The sequence below is a fragment of the Medicago truncatula genome, chromosome 7 (genome assembly GCF_003473485.1).
Source record: "Medicago truncatula cultivar Jemalong A17 chromosome 7, MtrunA17r5.0-ANR, whole genome shotgun sequence".
Taxonomy (NCBI): Eukaryota; Viridiplantae; Streptophyta; class Magnoliopsida; order Fabales; family Fabaceae; genus Medicago; species Medicago truncatula.
The window spans coordinates 12,043,106-12,064,923 of record NC_053048.1 but is presented as its reverse complement, the minus strand read 5'-3'; the positions used below and the strand labels follow the sequence as shown (position 1 = coordinate 12,064,923).

At 33.5% G+C, this 21,818-nt stretch overlaps 1 protein-coding gene across 2 annotated transcripts; it reads right to left on the bottom strand.

Annotated features, from left to right (window-relative positions):
* Positions 1–2,946: 2,946 nt before the first annotated feature.
* Positions 2,947–8,829, bottom strand: LOC25497898 (SAGA-associated factor 29 homolog B). 2 transcript variants are annotated; one of them, XM_024769553.2, is made up of 9 exons: positions 8,527–8,829; positions 7,019–7,112; positions 6,680–6,756; positions 6,055–6,161; positions 5,583–5,668; positions 4,802–4,855; positions 3,960–4,113; positions 3,764–3,777; positions 2,947–3,334 (listed from the first exon to the last, which is right to left on the bottom strand). In XM_024769553.2, exons 1-9 carry the CDS (start codon positions 8,654–8,656, stop codon positions 3,232–3,234), a joined length of 819 nt encoding a protein of 272 aa, XP_024625321.1. In that variant the 5' UTR covers positions 8,657–8,829; the 3' UTR covers positions 2,947–3,231. The 2 variants fall into 2 exon arrangements, with proteins under 2 accessions (XP_024625321.1, XP_013448080.1); XM_013592626.3 differs by having other exon boundaries at positions 6,055–6,164; positions 8,527–8,827.
* Between the last annotated feature and the right edge of the window lie 12,989 nt (positions 8,830–21,818).

Sequence of the window (21,818 nt, the reverse complement as noted above, 5' to 3'; positions counted from 1 at the left end):
CATGATTCCAGGTATGTTCCTTTTCATAAGTGGTTGGAGGAAAATATTATTGATGTCGATGAGAATATTATAGTCCATGTTTTGGCCTTATGTTATGAGATATGGTGTGCTAGAAATAAGAAATGCTTTGAGGGGACAAATGTTGATGTGGCTGCCACTGTTCAAAAGGCACAAAGATCTATTGTGAATTTTAAGAGTGCTAGTACGGTGTTGGTGGAGACACTAAGTGGAGGTCCAATTTTGCCAATATCTGATGTTCATTGGACACCTCCTTTTAGTGGTTTCTATAAGCTTAATGTTGATGCAGCAGATCTGATAGAGGGTGATAAGTGGGGTATTGGTGTTGCGGTGAGAGATAATGAAGGTGTTATCGTTGGTGCTAGTTTCTGGCAAGTCTTTTCATTACTAGATTCAGAGGTTGCAGAAACTTAAGCTATGTGGAAGAGTTTGGAATTTGCTAAAGGCAGGTCTTTTCTGAATCTTATAGCAGAATCAGACGCTTCTAATGTGGTTTTAGCATTGAATGCTCACCAACATTCTCTCACCTATGTTGGCTCTATTATTCAAGATTGTATTAGTTTTAAGGGTAGTTTTTGTAGTTTAATTTTTTTTGCATGTTAGGCATGAAGCCAACCACGCTGCTCATTATTTAGCTAAATATGATCTTAAGAATCTAGATTGCATATGGATCGAAGAAACTCTGCCTTGTATTTATGTAGTCTTGACATTTGATTTATTGTCAGACTTTCGATAATGAAATTGTCTTTAACATAAAAAAAAATACACAGATACTTATGGAAAGACACACTTATGTTGGTATTTTCAAAATACTCATGAGTTTTCAAGATTTTATCCTATCGAATTTCTAATATTTTGACGTTAAAATTTGTTTTTTTCTTCATATATAAGCACATAAAATCTGAAAATGGGCGTTGTACAAATACTAAATGGTTTTTTGCATATAAATTAAATAAATAAAAGAGTAACAAAAAAATATAAAATAAATAAATATTTAAAAGAAATCTTACATAAATTTTGATATTTTTTAAATACTCGTGAATATTTAGAGTTTTATCATATTGATTTTCTCATATAGGAACATCAAGATTTCTTTCAAAAGATATCAACACATAAAATTCGCAGCAGATGCGGTACAAATATTTAACGGATTATTGCATATAAAATAAACAAATGTATAATAAAAATATAAGTAATACTAGAGACACTTTTTTAACACTTATTTTTTTATTAGATGAAAGTAATGTATGTCCCACCACTTTTAGTGGAATTCATTTCCAATGTGAGACCCACCTTGATTTAAACCAATAATAAAATGAGTGTTTGGGAAAGTGTTGAAAAGAGCGTTGCTAACACTAGTAAAAATATTGAGAAATGATATTTGTACAACCATTTTAGTACAACTTTTGTACAACTTTGTCTCTCATACTCACATTATGTTTTATTCTCTCTCTTACTTTTTCTTTCTCTCTCCGTTGTTTTTAACCAATAAGAATGGAGAGCAACAAGGTTGTCCCAAAACATATCTATCAAAATAACTGAGTGGCTCGGGTAAAATTCTAGAGAGAGAAGCTCTCCCTTCTCTCTTGAAAATGTCCCCCCAAATCTTAGGGTTTGGTGGCGGCCCCCCACCTCTTTGGTGGTATTTCCCTCCTCTTGTAGTAGGAGCATCCTCCTTTCCCCTCAACTATCTCTTCATCCTTTTCCATTTTCTTTCTCACTCACCAAAGATCTTTCTTCCCCACTACCAGGTGCCGCCAAGCTTTCCTTCCCGCCGATGCGACCACCACCCGAGCCACCACAACAAAACAATCAAATGGTTGTCACGTTTGTCTCCCCCATCCCAAATCCGAAAACAATATTTCAAGCTCTCTCCCTCATGGCTGCTCCCCCACCCTCATGGTTGCATCACAGCTGCCCTCCACCAAAACCATCATGGTTAGGATACCCTCTAGATCTCAGGTTTAATGATGTTTCTGTGTTGCACTATTTTAATGTTCTGTTTTGTGCTTTATTGTTATTTTTATTTTGTTTTAAGTATGTCTTCATGGTGTTTGAAGAAATGTCCCAAAAGAGCTTAAATTGCTGGTTGTTTGGATCTAAGAATTTGTCCTTGGGCGCTTCAGATATGGTTTCTGCTGTTGGTTTTATTTCTAGTTTATGTCTTTGTTTATCCTGTTTTAAGGATGCACGCTTTTTGTTTGACAAAAAGACCCAAGAGGGTTATGTCTTTTGGAACAAAGTAGCCAGTGTATGTTGGCAATCCATAGAGACTAAGGAAGCTTCCGAGGCTGGCCCCCATTGCAACAATCTCTCTTTTCATCCACCAGCTGTCAAACATCTGGAAAAATTGTACAATTTTGAGACCAATGATAGTCGAATTGTGCGAACACAAGTCAAAGAAATTATCCGTAACTGGATTGGAAAAAAGACTGTGGATTCTCTTCCTTATATTGCCAGGTTCCGGGTTTGTAAGAGGTCGAATGAAGTGATGCTAGTTTGTTGTTCTTGGTTTGGTTGTCACTTTGGCTTTCGAACAATCTATGTGTATGATCAACTATGTATGTGTTATATTTTCTTTAATCGTTGATTTTCGACAATGGATGGGGAATGTCCCAATTCAAGTGTCTCAATCTGTTTGTATTGTTTCTTGCTTAATCTATTGAATGAAATTGTTTTACCGTCAAAAAAAAAAAAAAAAAAAACATGGTTGGCCCAAAAGTTGTATCAAAATAGTTGTTCAAATATCATTACTCAAAACGATTACATTAATATTGATAATTTTTATTAGATATTTTTAAACATTTCACAATATTAACAATATAATTGTTTTAATATAATCACCGTAATGTTACGCAACTCGTACGTGCATTTTACATTACAATTTACGACAAACAAATTGATAGATTTCCTCTTCAATTACAATAATTAGATCAATAAGAGAATTGGATAAACTTTTAAAATGTTTAGGCAGATTTCTCATCATAACTTTCACAGCGTGGATTTGGAGAAAGTTGTTATACAGAACCAAACGATAGATATCTATCATTCTCAACATTTAATTAAACTAAAATGTCACTAATACGTGCATAAAGTTAGCCTCACTGCAATGTCCTTGACAGCTTAATAAACACACATGGAGCATATTACACAACCAAACAACAATACAAGCTAGTTTCTACTATATTCACAGCTAAAAACTGGTTGTGTAATTTATTGACGATGTCCTTCTGGAAGAGGAACCACTGTGTGGAAGGGCACTGTCCTTTGAGGTAGAGACCCGTCTTCTTCGTCATCATCAAATTCCAACACATAACTGTTCCAATCACCGCGTAGAGTAAGCAATCATAAGATAGTTATCTCTTTTTTTATCATGTTTCAAAGAGTAATTTCATAATTTCATTCTTAAAAAATTAGCAGAGGGATACATTAGCATCTGAGAAGTTCTAATTAGTAAGATTCTACAATTTCATTATAAAGTCATGGCAAATAATTTTATCACTTGGAAACTTATATGACCCTAATGACATCCTACTTCAATTGTCTTTATGTTAATGTCGACAACATCATTCAGAGGTAAGAGCTAGCTCGGTAAATCATCTTAAAGCATCAACCAATTAATTCCTAATCACTAAAGAATCGAAGAAAATATGCGTGAATTCAACACTTTCCATTTGATGTCATGTGAGGAATGATATTTAGAACTAAAAATGGGTTCGATCAAGCCTAAAGAAATTATACTTACTCATCTGTCTTCCTCTGCACAATAGTGATATGATAGAGATCAGCACAAAACATGCACAACACAAAAATTGGTTAGTATCATGTTGGAGTCATCGAACTTACATGTGGCATGGATTAATAATAGACTACAAATTCATGGAAGCAAGGAAAAATTAATAAGTGATCGCACCCTATGAAGGAAAATAGAGAATTATTACCCTGCGATGGCCTTGAACAACTGTTGCTTTATAAAGTGCAGTAGTTCCTGGATAAACTGCCAAGACATGTTTTCCAGGTGGGAAATCTTGGGCACTTGAAGGATCATTACTCTTAGGGAAAGGAATGATATTTCCCATTGGAAGCTTGTACTGTCTGAATGCAGCAAAAAGAACCAAAAAAATAAGCACAAGCCATTCAAATGTAGTAACAATATTTCACAATTTCCCAACTGTTCAACACAATAAAATCCAAGTAGAATGGACGAAATAAAAGAATGTTTTGGATGCAATTTGTGATTACAAAGTATAACTCAGTTTTAGGAAGGATAATTTCGCTGCACAACAATATGACCTGTAATGTTGTATGAAACTGGAAGATAAAATAGTATATTCTGTTGATTTGATAATGTTGCCATTATGCAATTAATGTTGTGATTGTATATTGATTAATCATTATTTCAAAGTCCAAATTATAAAGTGTGCATGGTGTAGTTTTTAGCCACAGTTTCACCATCTCATGCCTCTATTTTTTCTCATTCAACAAAAAGTAATCTCTATATTGTTGAAATGAAAATATCTAAATTGGTGGACACACAAGACATGATACGGTTAAGTATGAAAGTATTAAAGAGAAAGTTAGGGCAACATCTACCATTGAAAATATGGTAGAGTCTTGCCTTCGGTGGCTTTCTCATGTGACTAAACTCCAACTACTGCGAAATGTTTATTACTGTGGTGGAAAGAAATATTGATGCAAAACTTAAGAAGACACTGAAGCAATGCAAGCCAACAACACAACCGTAGTAAACTATTAAACAAAATAAATTTCCAAATAGGTTTACCTTTGGCCACTGCTATCTTCATCATCACCAGGTTCCTCATCAAGTACTTCAAATCTGTAAAATCATTTAATAGATGAATTAATAGAATAACGAAAAGGGCAATCACAAAAGATTCATGTCCAAACAGCTAGTATGCATTGGTCACCCTTCAAGCCTAAAGGGTTCATACATGGGAAGCATGTTAGAGAAGTAAAATAACATTTTTCACGTGTCTCAATCAGAGCTCCCAGTTTGGGAGACTCTGCTTCCATGTTAAACTTCTACCCGCCTTCATTGCGCCCACCTTGGACTGCAGAAGGCAAACCTGGAGCTAGTTACTAGTGTTGAATTAGGCCTAGCCAAATTCTAAGACTGGCATGTCATCCAAACCACGTATAGACTTTTTACAACATGATTCGCAATATAATACTCTGCATTATAATTCCTAATCATTCAAAGCATCAATTGGTATGAGCTGTACTGACTTTTCATAATGTTGGCACTAGTTACACCCAAAACTGCTAGTTTGGGATCTTACACTCTTACCCCTTACTTTTTCTGTTGTTCTTACACCTTTCATTGTATAAGATATTACACATTACTCTATTACATTATGTAAAAACCTTACCCTAAGTCCCCTTGTAGATAAATAGTGCAAGGAAGATAGGTGTCATTTCCCAAATTAATGTGAAAATGAATGTGGACAGATTTTATCTATAACTTGAACGAAGTAATTGAATATTTTTTTTTTTTTGACAAATAAATAATTAATTGAATATTTATATACAGAGTCTATACTTACTCCTTTAATTCCTTATCAAAATGAATCACTTTAACAACAAACCATTCGTCCTTATCTGCATTACGTGGCGTGACCCTAGCTGCTACCTGAAAAGTGAGAAGCCAAAACACATTAAACTAATGCGATAGAACTCCAGATGCTTCATCTAAGAATATTAGAAACAAGTGTCCTGAGAAAGTGAAAGTTAATAACAGAGAAAAAGAAAATATTATCAGAAGGGAGCCATCTCTGTTGATTTTATGATGTATGCAGAACCTTGTGATTTTAGAACATTCTAAATCTATAACAGAATCACACTAACTATATAACATCTTAGATAACAAACTACAACAGATGATCTAATAGCTTTGTAAGCTTAAATTAACATGACAGAAGCAGTTTAAGAGACACAAGCTTAACAGAAGCAATGTACTACGCACACATGCAATATACACTAATTTGTATTTTATCAACCTTAAAGGGAAATACATACCTGTTCACCCTTAAGACTGGCACAAGCCTCAAGTTGATTTCGCATACTCGGAGTTAACCTTGAAATGTCTGACTCTGTTTTCACTCGTTTCCTTTTCTGCTCAGTGCCTTCTGTAACAGAAGAACTGTTAGCTAGACAGTAGACAAAAACTGACATCTAATTGGAACGGGAGTCACATTAATGCAATTTACATTCATAAATAAACTTTAACAAAAAATGATAGCTCAATAAACTTATTAGCCTCGACAAAAGTATCTCATAAACCACTCCCACATGAATTTTGATATTTATATGATATGACTGATTGCTGCAAAACGTAATTACTACATTGTCGGAGAAGCATTGTATCACCATAAATTTAAAAAAATGAGTGTTGGAGAAAGTGTTGAAAAGAGAGTGTTCCTAGCACACCACACCTCTATTTCTAAAAAAAAAAAAAAATTTCTCTGAATATTAAAACAATATTTGAAACAGTGCCGATAGCAAATCAAAATTCTCTTGGTGGTTCAATATTTGAAACCCAATTCAAAACCTTTTTAATTATATCGACAAATTCTATTTGCTTATAAGCTTAAGAAGATATAAAACAATAATATTTCAAGTGAAAGTCAAATTTGAGACAAACCTAATCTTCTTCGTGGTTGTCCTTGCGGTCCCGGTGGAAGCAAGACATCAAGTTGGCTTATCAACATAGTGGAAAGACTGGCAACCAAAAACAAAATGAAGAATTATATATGTTGTATATAAGAGTTACTCTAATCTTAATGTTGAGATTTCACATCGACAAAAGATATGGCCTAAACAGTTCTTATAAGGCTTCTGTAATTTATTCTTATCTTACAAGAGGGTTTTGTGAATCTGAGTTAGACCCAGGCAAAATTCAATGAGTTGATAAGTTTATCTTGGTAATTTTTAAAATGTGTGAAAGAAAATTAAATGCTTAAGAGGTACAGAATAGACGTACTTTGCTTCATTGTCTGAAAGATCTTTTGCTTGAGTATACAACATTTTCAGCTTTGCTAGTGAGTTATCTCCAGGCTTCTCAACCACTTCAGGAGCTACATCGAAATAAAAAGAAATAAACAACAAACAATTACAAAGAAATAAATACATTAATATAAAAGAAAAGCTGAATAGTGATCTTCATTTTAGAATTTTGAAACAAGTAGAGATACTCCTAGCTAACAAGCTCCCAATGATATACTACTAGCTCAGATCTTTAACATTCAAAGTTCATATGCCAAAGATCGAAAGTTTATAGCAAGTGATATTTAAAATTTAACTAATAATAAGTAATAACATTCAGTACATGATTTTCTTTTCTTAAATTCACTAAAATCACATAAAGCATTGTCAATTTCATATTTTCAATAAGTTTCCCAAAATTCCTTTGTGGCTGTCATCAAGATTTTTGATGCGTCCACGACCAAAACGAAGTCATGATTAGCCATATGGGACCATGATTCCCCGCAATATCAATGAGAATAAAATGATAAAGCATGTTTTCGTCTTGTTACTTAAATCGAATATAAAACTTCAACACATACAAACGAAAACAGAATTGAATATAAAACTTCAACACATACCAACGAAAACAAGGAAAATTCATAATTGCTGAACTCTAATCCTGACTAAAGCTAACCACTTTTCACAAGCAGCAATTTAGAAAATAGTCTACAACTGCGACTGTGGCTGCAACATCAAAGATCTTTGATGCATCCACAACCAAAACACAATTGCATTTGCAATTAGTCACATTTGACCATGATTCTCCACAGTATCGATGAAAATAAATTGATAAAGCATGTTTTCGTCCTGTTACTTAACTCGAATATAAAACTTCCACACATAACAACGAAAACAAGGAAAATTCATAATTTTCCAACTCTAATCCTGATTAAAGCTGTCCACTTTTTACAAGCAGCATTTTAAAAAACATTCTGCGACCGCAATTTTGGCTCTGACATCAAGATTTTTGATGCGTCCACAACCGAAACGCGATCACAAACAGCCATATTTGATCAGGATTTTCTACAATATAAATGAAAAATATAATGAGTTGTTTTCAAAAGTTCTCCTAATCAGTCTCACTAAACTTACATCAGTAGATAATCTCAAATAAGTCAATCCAAACAAACCCTTAATGTCTAAATTAATTAACCCCGCAAAATTAAATCATGATTTTTTTTTTAATTATTTATATTTTTAAATGTATTATACACCATTCAATGTTTACGAAATTTAAAAACTGCAAGTGAACTTAATTAAAAATCACAACACAAACATCATTTAAAACATAGAAATTATTTCCCAAAATAAAACAAATAAAAAAATCACGAAACACAATCAATCAATAGAGATTACATATTATATTCATTAAAAATAACTAATTATCCAAATTTCATTACAATTAGGATGAATCATTTAATAAAATAAGAGAGAGAAAGAAGAGAGAGAAAGTGAGTAACTAACTGGTTTGAAGCTTTTTGTGAAGCTTGTTGATTTCAGAGAGAACATCTTCCTGATCTTTCCTTAACCGATCCAATTCCTTCGAATTCTCCAAAATTGAAACAATGTCTGGTGAAGAAGAAGAAGACGACATCGTTTTGATTCAATTCAATTCAAATTTCTTCGATTTTCTTCAATTTCTTCTCTTCGATCCGAAATCGGAAACTAAATAGGAACTGTTGTTTCCTAATTTATTTTTTTCCTAATTTAATTTTTTTTTTGTTTTGTTTAGGCGCACTTTACTATTTCGTTTTGTTCCGTGTTTTTTGTTTTTCTTTTAATTTTAAATTTTGAATTGGGATTTAAACTAAGCATTAATTAATAGGAATAAGTGTTGAGTTTTTTAGGAAATATTGGTATGCGACGTCGTTTCTTTTTAGTTCGTTTTCCATCACTTTATCCAAACTAAAATTCCGGGTAAAACCATTCTAGTGAAAATTTTGACAATTTTCACAATTTATGGGTCTAATATTGTTGAAAAAAAAAAAAATCTAAGCCCCCTCAAAACAATAAACAAAAAATCTAAGCATTTAATAGGACAAAATTTTAGGATTTGGTTTAGATAATCGATTGAAAGAATCTTTAGGATATTTTTTAACAAGCTCATAATTTTCAATATTTTTGTTTATTTATAATCATGAAGATTACAACAACACTGCAGAGACAAGTGATAACAGGTTATCTTATCTTAATTTTAACATGTTTCTCAAATGTTTTTAGTTGGTTTTTCATCTAGAATAGAGAAATTATAGCAATTGTCTATGATTTCAAGATATTTGAAATGTTTTCTATATTTAAACCATATAATTATACTTTTTCTGAAATCATGCAAATCGGCAAAACATAACATTCAAAAACTGGTGAAGACTTTGGGAAGACAGTGAATAGAGATTCAAAAGACTCCCAGGAGATATTACAAAAGGAGAAATTTTGTTCATAAGTTCCAAGACATCTTATATAGAAACAAACACCCAAAAAGACGAAGAAATAAATGTTTACGTGCAGAAAATTGCACTGAGGCGCCTCAAGCATGATCCATGTGCCCCAAGCATGAACCATGCTCCCCATGTAACACCCTAATTTTTAATATTAGTTTTTTTTAAACAAATATTATTATTATTATTATTATTATTATTATTATTATTGTTGTTGTTGTTGTTGTTGTTGTTATGGTTATTATTATTATTATTATTATTATTATTAGTTTGTTTGATGTTAGTAATTTAATTATTCACATTTATTGGGAGAATAGGTAATGAAGAAGTGGATGAGTTGGTGATAGAGTGGGAGAAAATAATGTTTAGGAGGAAAATAACATTTTGTAGCAAGAATAATAAAGTAGGTTGCAAACACTAGTGCATTAGTAAAACTGGGTAGAAAATGAGGTATAACTAGTAATCTATGTAGTGTTTTAATGATTCAAGCATAGGAAGGTGTGAGTAGTCAGGTTGTCTCGTTACAAGAGGGTAATGACCAATTTAAGGTGCACATAGTAAGCCTGTTGAAAAGATTAAGGTTTTCTTTGGTAAAAATAGCGGATAGGTGATAAGCTAGTGGATAGCTTATAGCGGATGATAGATAGCTATGGTTGATACCTTATAGATGATGACTGATAACTTATAGTTGATAAGTTAATTGAAGTGTTTGACAAAATTAGCGGTTCAACTAGCTGGTAAATATAAAATGACATAATAGGATATTCTAATTGAAGTTTTGCCAAATTAGCGATTCAACTAGCTGATAAATATAAAATGACATAAAAAAATATTCTAATTGAAGTGTTTGACAAAATTTACAGTTCGACTAACTGATAAATGTAAAATGACATAAAAGGGTATTCTTAATTCATAATAAAATTAATATACATTAATATTTAAATATTTAAATTTATTAATTTATTAGTTTCATATATCTTATATATATATATTATTAAATTTTATTTTATTTTCCAGAATTATATTTATTAATTTCAAAATAAAATATATATTATCATTTAAATAAAATATCTTTTCAAAATATCTTTCAATTTTAGAATCATCTAAAACTGATTCCTTCCAGTTTATTTTAATTGAGGCCGTTTTATAAAATTGACAATATTTTTTTTTGTGATGGGCAGAATTTGAACCCAAACCTTGCATATATTATGCATTGCCTCTACCAACTAAGCTAAGATCACGAGACATAAAATTGACAATATACAATAAGGAGGAACAACCTTTTGAATTATAGAAATAAAAAAAATAAAAAAAGACACATGTTGTACAAGAAAGCCAAAGACATAATTAAAAGAAGGTAATAAATCAAAAGAACCCAAGATAAAATTAAAATCGATACGTACTTCCTCCATCCCAAATTGTAAGGGAAAAAAAATCAAATCACACTTATTAAAAAAACTAAAACAACTAGACCAAAAAAAAAAAACTAAAATATAAGAATTTGGAATATAGTTTTTCGTGTTTTCTTTAAAATAAATTTTATTGGAAGATGTAAAAATAATTTCATTGACTATTTCTTATGAAGAAAATGGAAGAAAGAGAAAATTTGATGTAATTTGCATTTAATTTTATGAGAATAAACAAAAGTTTTTTTTGAAAAAGATGGTTTTAAAAAAAAAAGATTAAATAGGTTAAAAATTTGTTTTTTTTGCTTACTTGTTAGGACAACGAAAGTGAGTTTTCTTTACTTACATTTTAGGACAGAGGGAGTACGTAGCTAAAATTAACATAGTTTAGAAAAAATCAGGTGATGACATACATAGCTCAATATCCAAACTAAAATTTCGGATAAACAATAAACAAAAAAGATTGTTGACAACAAAAAATCTAAGACCCCTCAAAACAATAAACAAAAAATTTAAGCATTCAATAGGATAAATCTTTAGGATTTGGTTTCTCTCTCTAGATTATCAATCGAAAGAATCTTTAGGATCATTTGTTAAAAAGCTCATCATTTTAATTTTTTTTATATATAATCAAATCAAGATTATAACAAAAGTATCGGGACAACCTTGTCATAGATTTCATTGCCTCAACTTAGCGGGCTTCAATCTAGAGACATAAAACAAAAAATTATTTTTACAAAAAGTAATGTATACACAAACTCTAGTAGTAAACATATGAAGCTCAGTGCATTTAGTGTAACCTTACAAAAAAAATCTTCTTTTGCTAGATTAGGTATATATAATGAACAATTGAACCACTAGCTGGTGTATCTATGACCATAATGCCCGATAAAGAAGACACTTCAAGGTCCAATCTTTGCACACAATCAAGGGATATAAAAGAATATGTAACTCAAGTATCAATAATAGCAATCAAAGGGACATCATTAATGAAACAAGTATCTCAAATCAAGTCGTCGGAACTAGAGATATCTGCTCCACTCAAAGCAAACACCTTCACTTCAGATTGTGCCTTCTTCGGCTTTTGCCATTGTGTCATGATATGACCAAGCTCATTACAGTTGTACAGGAGCGGATCTGAGATTGAATTATTAGTGGGGCTAATTTCTTTTTTGAAGGAAGTAACACTAAAAAATTTGTCGAAATAAATTACCAAAAAAATAACATATGTATTAATCGTCAATCACTTTGTTCCTTGTGTAGTCAATAAACTACTTAATAAATTTGTCAGAATTAATGAAAACATGTATTCAATCCCAGATCCCAAAAATCATAAGCAAAAGTAAGTAAGGCTAATATATGTTTTTTGATCATGTAGTTTTTTCTTATGAAACTAGGGCACAATATGTTATTTATATTATATTATAAGAATGAAAAGAAGAAGAAAAAAAAAACACAAATGCTGGGCACAATATGTTATTTATATGAGGAATGATATTTTGACAACCAATTTTAAACAACTTTTAGGGACAATTTTTTTTCTTCCTTCTTATTGGACAATAATAATAGAGAGAGAAAAATGAAGAGAGAGAATAAAAGTATAATGAAATATATGAGAGAGAGTTGTCACAAAAGTTTTCTAAAAGTGTTGTTCAACTATCATTTCTCTATTTATATTATAAGAATGAAAAGAAGAAGAAAAAAAACACCAATGATGGGTGTTGAACTAGGGACATCAAGGTTATAGCAAAAACGGCTTGCCACTAGACCAAATCATTCTTCTCGTTTTGTTTTGAATTAGAACATATATACTATATAATATATGCTCTGTATAAAAAATAAAAAATAAAAAGTATGGGCTGGGCTGGTGTGGCAATAGCCACACCTAGCCTCAAACAGGTCCGCCCCTGCAGTTGTAGCATTTAACAACATTTTTACACTCCGCAGCATGGGGACCATGCCCTCCACACTTGAAGCATTTCAGCTCTATACTCTTGCATTAACATGCACAAGTGACCTACAAAACCATAGTTAAAACATTTCAGACGAGCACGAGTGTCTCTCCCACTTGTTTCCGTCTCACTTGCATCTTTTTGTTGGAACTTTTGTTTCCCCGTATCATCTGGAACACCATATGACTTACCGCGACTCTGGTTCTTACTCTTATTCTCACTAGAAATTTTGTAATGATTAGATCAAGTCTGGCTATCCTGCTCGTAAATCCTACACTTATTAACCAATATCGAAATCTGGCGGATCTTCTACTAGTCAATAAACTACTTAATCTTCGAGCATAGCCCATTCTAAAATTCCACACACTTGGAAACTTCATCCCCCAATGTCGTGTAATGAGGACAGAACCTGGACAACTCCTCAAACTTTACTGCATAATCAACCACCGACATACTCCCTTGCTTCAACTTAAGGAATTCAATCTCTTTCTTGTTACGAACATCATCTAGAAAGTACTTCCCCAAAAGTTCATTACCGAAGACTTCCTTAGTGATCTCAGTACCTACTGCCTCCAACCTCTGGCAAGTATTCTCCCACCAATATTTAGCCTCCTCCACAAGCATATGAGTCCAAAAAAAAACCTTATATGCATTAGTGCACACCATCATCCTGTAAATTCTCTCAATCGCTTGGAGTAAATATGAGCACCCTTAGGATCGTACCTTCCTTTGAAAGTAGGCGAGTTGTTCTTCTGGAACTTCCGCTGTACTCAGAACTCGTCGTTATCTCTCTGGTGATGTTGATGCGCCCCTTATAACGCCTCATTCGCCTGAGCCATTGTTTATGTCATCGCTACAAAGGCTTCGGTAATTGCCTGATCATTTCTACCTCTAACCTTTTCTTATCTGCATCACCAGAATCAGACAATTATTTAAGAGTTAGGCATTTATGGTGTTTCGCAAAAAGGACATAACAAAGTTATAAACCTAGGCCGAATGGATCGATCTACTCTGATACCAAGTATGTAACACCATAAGACCTTGACCTTAATTTATTAAATAAAAATATATTCAAATAAAACAGGTGTTACACATGCTCAACATTTCATCATTTCACAAAGCAAAATTCATAAGTTTAGCAGCCAGATAGCTCATCAATTTCCAAAGAAACAAATTAAGTTTTCAACAACAATAAATAAGTACAAAATCCAAAACTTTAACTCCAAAATACATAATCAAAATGACAACCTCGACCCTAGTGTTACATATCAAAGCACGTAATTCGACTACATAACTTTTCACTAATAAAATTATAACGAAAAGCTTCCATTTCCACCTTCTAATAGGCGTGCAACTAGAGCTCATCAACCTGTGTATTTGTACCCAACGAGTACAGACTCCACATACACACAACAACAACAGCAACAGAGGGGTGAGAATACAATTCATAACGTATAATTAGAGCACATGAATAACATCAAAATAATAATCACATGCAAACGTCATCATTTGTGAACATCATTATAATTCCTCATCAATTTATACATCATCATTTACACATGATTTCACAGCACACACTCCAAGTTCAAATATCACCATTTATATGTAGATGCATGTAATACCATTTCTACTCATCATTTATTGTATGTCAAAGTTATATTACTGAACATACACTCATCATTTTCCCAAATATGATATGATGCATGAGGAAAGATTCACTAAATACTACACAATAACACATCATCAGAAATTCACACCACAATGGGATCTATCCCATCAAATGTTGGGATTCAAGTGTGAGTGATTATGTCCCACATCAACTAGGAATGGAGGAAACATTGAATATATAAGAGAGGGGACCCATATACATAATACCTTAAGGTTTTGGGTGGAGATGTGGCATCTAAGTCTCTTATTGGTCTAGGAATTTGGCTCATTGTTACTCTCGGCGCTCCCTGGACTCCCCAACAACTGGTATCAGAACCCTGGTTAGGCTCGGTGGGGAGCGGGATCCTAGCGTGGATCAGGCTAGTGATGTGGGTGACTCATACTTGAGGGGGAGATTGTTGGGATTCAAGTGTGAATGATTATGTCCCACATCAACTAGGAATGGAGGAAATGTAACACCCTAAACCCTTAAAGCAATAAATTACGCAAATAATATAAATCGTGCAAAGGATTTATATGCTACTTCTTCTATAAGTTCAACATGCATAAATAATTTTCTCAAATCCCAACGAAATAATAATAACATCTCATCATTAGTTAAAATAAAACATCTCCAAAGTAGCCATGTCATATAAATCTCAACACAACACCAAATATAAAATCTCAACAAGACATGAATGTAAGTAAACCGACAGACACCCCTAAAATCAAAGCCCGACTCTAAGACTCCAAAAGAAAAACGAAGTAGCTCCAAAGGTAACCTCTAGCAACTCACCAAGCTAAAGCAAACTAGTCCTGCACGCCATCTAGCCATCCATACGAATAAGGTAGGCGGTCAACCAAACGACCACTGGGGGTTAGTTCACATTTCATAATTAAAACATAATCAAGTGAAAGTAAACGACATAATTAGTTTCTAATGATTTAAACAACTCAACAACAATAATATTCATCAAACTTACAAGTATAATAAAACGCAAGCACATTTTCACATCTTCACATATTCACCAAGTATACAATTCACTTAGTATACAATTCACCAATGCAATTTTCCACCAGTCACATAATCAAGTATGACACCTGTCAAGTTATGCAATGTGCCTATGACCCAACTCTATATGCATGTGGGACCAGTCATCACCAAGGTCGTCACCTCAAGATACATATGTATCATTAATCATCGCCAATATGAATGCAAAGCATTCAGTCATCGCCAATATGAATACAAAGTATTCATCGTCACCAATATGGATATAACATCCGACTCAATATTTATGAATGCATGGACATATGACTCAATCAATGCATATGTTCAAAAACAATTAGTCACCAATCAACATCAACATTTTTCAATACATGCTTACATCATCAAAGTCGTTGCCAATTTGTATGTAAGAATTCATCAACATAAATCATCATCATCATCATAATCATCATCAACAACAATACTCTTAGAGAACACAAAGTTTCAAAATCACATCTTTCATAAAATACGGACAATTAACCACATCACGACATTCATCAAATTAAACAACCAAATATCATTAATTCATTCTCATTCTATCATACTAACATGAATTCAAAGCCTCTTACAAGTCATTGACCATAAAGTATTAATTTGACAAAGTTCGTCTATGTTTATAAAAACTAACATCTTCCGATTATTCCACCAAAATCAAAGTAACCAAGTTCAAATCCCTCAACCAAGTACATACACAATTCACATATGAGTGCAGTAGCATATACATATACGTATCATAGGCCAATTCCGATTAATTCCAAAATTTCACTATGTTCGTATCATTTTACCATTTTCCAAAGAATTCCAATTCCAAAGCAAAACTAAGTTAAAGGTTAAGTAAACCATCCACAATCATTTTTAAAAATCAATCTTATAGCAAACAACCTTAACTCCACACTTTTCCCTTGAGAAATACGATTTTAAGAAAATCCGCGTTCTTGAACATTTTTCAAAAGTATTGCTTCGATTCACAAAATCAAGTTCAATCCAATTCATTTGATGTTTCCAAAGGTTTAAAAAGCTTGACAACAGTTAAATACATTAAAAGAATCGGTTCGAAACAGTCCGGATCGACCCCCCGAGTGCCCGGAACACCCAACTCGCCACAACGAGCTACAACTCACTTAGCAAGTTACACCATAACAGGGCTCCTGTTCTTGGTTGTTCCCTCTCGGGAACTCTCCAATTTTCACCCAAAATCCTCGTTTATGATCCCCTTTGACCCAAGTTCGTTTCCAAAACTTGTACATTAGTTTATATACATCAAAAGACAATCAAAACAACGACAAACATGAAATCATAACATCAATATTCTCCAAAATCATCATTATGTTCATTTTTCACCAAAACCCTCAATTTTCTCATTTTTCATTCAAACTCCATAAACAACCACACCAATTCAAACCACATCAACATACAAACATAAACAAATATTCATGAAGTGAGTTCAAACATATTTCAACAACAATCACTCACCAATTCATGATTTTCACTCAATCAATAAGAAAATCATCAAAACAACTTATCAACAACAACAACTATGAAGTTTAAGCGCATAACACAACAATTTCATGAAGTTTATCATATCCACAAATTCACTTGAATTAGGAGCACGAATTTCATCATTCAAAAATCACAAAAGTCACAATTAACACAAAATCACTTAATCCCATAATTGAAAATAGAAGATTATGACTTAATTGATGAAAGGAAACATCCCTCTTACCTCTAGTCTTCAAGAATCCTTACCTTGACTTCATTTTAGCTCCTAGATCTTCAAACCCTAAGCTCTCTCTCTAGCTTCCTCTTCTATCCTCTTGATCCACTTTCTCTCTCTACCTCTTATGTTTTTGTGAAATGAAATAATGAAAGCTTAACCTAATTCTCACAAGAGTTATGCTTATATACCACCTTTTAATTGGGCTAGGTTTCTAATTGTCATAATGGGCTCAATATTCTTACCAACTAATTCACCAAAGTTACTACTCACTTAAACCGTTAAAATATCGAATAATTACTGTCTCTAAATAATTACTCCAACTCACTAGTAACTTAGTAAAAATAACTATTCCCACTTTTTTTTTTAGGGAAATAACTATTCCCACTTAAAACACAAAAAATAACCCTCTTAATAAAATGACTAATTTACCCTTGCTTACCAAATGATCAAAATATCCCTGAGTCTAAAAATGACTAAAATACCCTTCTTAAACCAAAATCCACTAATCCCGAATAAAATACACACAGAGACAAATAGTCACACACAAGCACATATAAACACACATAATAAATAATTAAAATAATTTTAACGAAAAACGGGCTTTTACAGGAAACATTGGATATATAATAAAGGAGACCCATATACGTAATGCCTTAAGGTTTTTGATGGAGATGTGACATCTAAGTCTCTTATTGGTCATGGACGTTTCACCCATTGTCCCTCCCGGCGCTTGTAACACCCCGTTTTCCCAATATAAAAATTTCATATAAATAATCAGAGTGAATCCACATAAACGGAATGTCACACTTCTTTTCTTAAAAATCATAAACGGAATAAATAACAATTTATCCTTCAAAATTCAACAACATAATATTTAATACTTTGCAGCGGAATTTATTTAACATCTAAAACAGTCTTTGGCACGAAGGCCTCATCATAAAATCTCATAAATATCCAATCAAAAACTTAATCATGAAAATTCACAAAGTAATACTTAAGGAATAGAAAAGCATGCAACAAAGTTCACATCCCATTACATATCAGAGCAACTAAAACACACGTGAGATGGAAACCACTCACAACAACAACTAACAACAACTTAGTCTCGTTCACCTGCAAGTTACCCATACGAAGCATATGATTCATCAATTATATTTAACAACATAACATTATTAATTCATCATATAATAATTCTTCATTAAATAATTCATTAAAATGTAACAACTTAACAACTTGACTCGACAATGCAACTTCGACTTGACTATGCAACTTTTCTTCTTAATCATGCATGTGGTACCAATCCAGGGCATCAAGCCCTCAACTTATTTGAGCATTAATATACTCCTAGGGCATCAAGCCCTCAACTTAATTGAGCAAAGGCTCCAAGGCATCTAGATCCCAACATGAATGAGTATGCATGGACTCAACATCTTACATCTTAGAAACATCGACATCTTATATAACTCCAATAATTTGGAACAACATCTTACATCTTGACCGACTCATGCAGCTTAAAATACATGATCTCCTTCTTGAAACTCAAGGTCTTTCCTACGCTTATCATGATAACTCTTTTGTCGACTCTACGACGTTTTCATCATTTCTTGAATCATCTTAACCTTCTCAGTAGTTTGTTGAACAATTTCCGGTCCTAAAACCACACTCTCACCTGACTCAAATCAACACAACGAAGTTCTGCACCTTCTTCCACACAAAGCCTTAAATGGTGCCATTCCAATACTAGAATGATAACTGTTATTGTACGTGAACTCTATCAATGGAAGATGACTATCCCAAGTTTCTCCTTGCTCAAGTACACAAACTCTCAACAAATCTTCCAATGACTGAATCGTTTTTTCCGACTAACCATCTGTCTGCAGATGATACGCCGAACTCAACCTCAACTTAGAACCTAAAGCCTCTTGCAAACTCCTCCAAAATCTAGAAGTAAACCTTGGATCTCTATCTGATACAATGCTCGAAGGAACACCATGCAGCTTCACAATATCGCGGATGTAAATTTCCGCCAACTGAGACACAAGAAAACTGATATTTATCGGAATGAAATGAGCCGACTTCGTCAATCTATCAACAATCACCCAAATCGCGTCATTCCCTTTCGGAGTATTCGGCAAACTCGTCACAAAATCCATGGATATGCTATCCCATTTCCACTCTGGTACATCTAAAGGTGTCATCAACCCTGCAGGTTTCTAATGCTCAACTTTCGACTTCTGACAAATCAAACAGGAATACACAAACTGTGCCACATCACGTTTCAATCCAGACCACCAAAACAACTTCTTCAAATCATGATACATCTTCGTAGCTCCCGGGTGAATACTCAAGCTACTTCTATGACTCTCTTCAAGAATCATCTTCTTCATCTCATCATCGTCAGGAATACAAATTCTGCCTCGAAATCTCACCACGCCTTGATCATCGATTTTAAAATCACTATCTTCAGTCTGATTACTAGCAATCAACAAGTCCACAAACTTAACATCAATTTTCTGCGCTTCTTTAATACTTTTCAGAAATTCACTATCAATCTTCAGCATTCCCAGTTTCACACTCTGAGGTGACAACTCGCAGACTAAGCTCAAATCTCTAAATTGTTCAAGCAATTCAATTTCTTTTACCATCATAGCGGACATATGCAACATCTTCCTACTTAAGGCATCTGCAACAACATTAGCTTTACCTGGATGATAGTTCAACCCAAAATCATAGTCTTTCAAAAATTCGAGCCACCTTCGTTGTCTCATATTCAATTCCTTCTGATCAAATAGATATTTCAAACTCTTGTGATCGCTGAACACTTCAAATCTCGAACCATACAAGTAATGTCTCCATATTTTAAGTACAAAAACCACTGCAGCTAACTCTAAATCATGCATAGGGTAATTTCGTTCATGAATCCCCAACTGTCTTGATGCATAAGCTACTACTTTGCCATCTTGCATAAGCACACCACCTAAACCCAACTTGGACGCATCACAATACACCACGAAAGGTTCATCGGACTTTGGTAAAATCAAAATCGGAGCCGTCGTCAACCGCTTCTTCAATTCACTAAAACTGTTCTCACACTGAACATCCCACACAAAGGCTTTACCTTTACAAGTCAACTGAGTTAACGGAAGTGCCAACTTGAAAAATCCTTCTATAAATCTTCGGTAATAACCAGCCAAACCCAAAAAGTTTCTAATCTCTGTAACCGACTTAGGAGTCTCCCATTGCGATACTGCATCAACTTTAGATGGATCTACTGCAATACCACTACCAGAAATAACATGGCCAAGAAAACTTACCTCTTTCAACCAGAATTCACACTTAGACAATTTAACATATAACTTCTTCTCTTTCAACACTTGCAAAACAATCTTCAAATGCTCAGCATGTTCTCCCTCAGACTTGGAGTATATCAAAATATCATCGATGAACACAACCACAACCCGATCTCAAATTAATCTTGCTAAACACACGAGCACCCACTAACTGATCCATCAAGTCATCAATTCTTGGAAGTGGATACCTATTCTTTATCGTTACTTTGTTCAACTGTCGATAATCAATGCATAACCTCATGCTACCATCTTTCTTCTTAACTAGCAATATCGGCGCTCCCCACGGTGAAACACTTGGTCTTACAAACATTTTATCAAGCAAATCTTCTAATTGTTTCTTCTGCTCAGCCAACTCAGAAGCCGACATACGATAAGGTGTCATAGACACAGGCTTCGTACCCGGAACAAGGTCAATCGAAAATTCAACTTCTCTTTCTGGAGGCACATCAGGAATTTCATCAGGAAAAACTTCTGGAAAATCGCATACAACCTGTAGCTTATCAATCACTGCTTCCAATGTTAGCATTAGGCTGTTGCCCCACAGCTTCCAATGCAGCAGCAATCGCAGCGTCGTTTCTTCCAATCATTCTTAGTTCTCTACACAACAAACAACATTCGAAACAACATAAGACAGTACTACAACCGTTACTCAACAAGACACGACTCATCTACTTGGCCAGACGGACCAACCTGCTCTGATACCAAATGTAACACCCCGTTTTTCCAACATAAAAATTTCATATAAATAATCAGAGTAAATCCACATAAACGGAATGTCACACTTCTTTTCTTAAAAATCATAAACGGAATAAATAACAATTTATCCTTCAAAATTCAATAACATAATATTTAATATTTCGCAGCGGAATTTATTTAACATTTAAAACAGTCTTTGGCACGAAGGCCTCATCATAAAATCTCATAAATACCCAATCAACAACTTAATCATGAAAATTCACAAAGTAATACGTAACGAATAGAAAAGCATTCAACAAAGTTCCCATCCCGTTACGTATCAGAGCACATAAGACACACGTGAGAAGGAAACCACTCACAACAGCAACTAACAACAACTTAGTCTCGTTCACCTGCAAGTTACCCATACAAAGAGCAACATTTCCAAGCAGAAGGGGTGAGATTTCACAAACAATAATATTAAGCATATAATTCATCAATTATATTTAACAATATAAACATTATCAAT

Excerpts from the sequence above, each read along its gene's own strand:
- LOC25497898 (XM_013592626.3), bottom strand. The coding sequence starts at position 8,656 with ATGTCGTCTTCTTCTTCTTCACCAGACATTGTTTCAATTTTGGAGAAT. Across the intron at positions 6,165-6,679 it reads ACAACCACGAAGAAGATTAG|AAGGCACTGAGCAGAAAAGG; the intron begins GTTTGTCTCAAA and ends CTTCTGTTACAG. Across the intron at positions 4,114-4,801 it reads GAAGATAGCAGTGGCCAAAG|ACAGTACAAGCTTCCAATGG; the intron begins GTAAACCTATTT and ends TGCTGCATTCAG.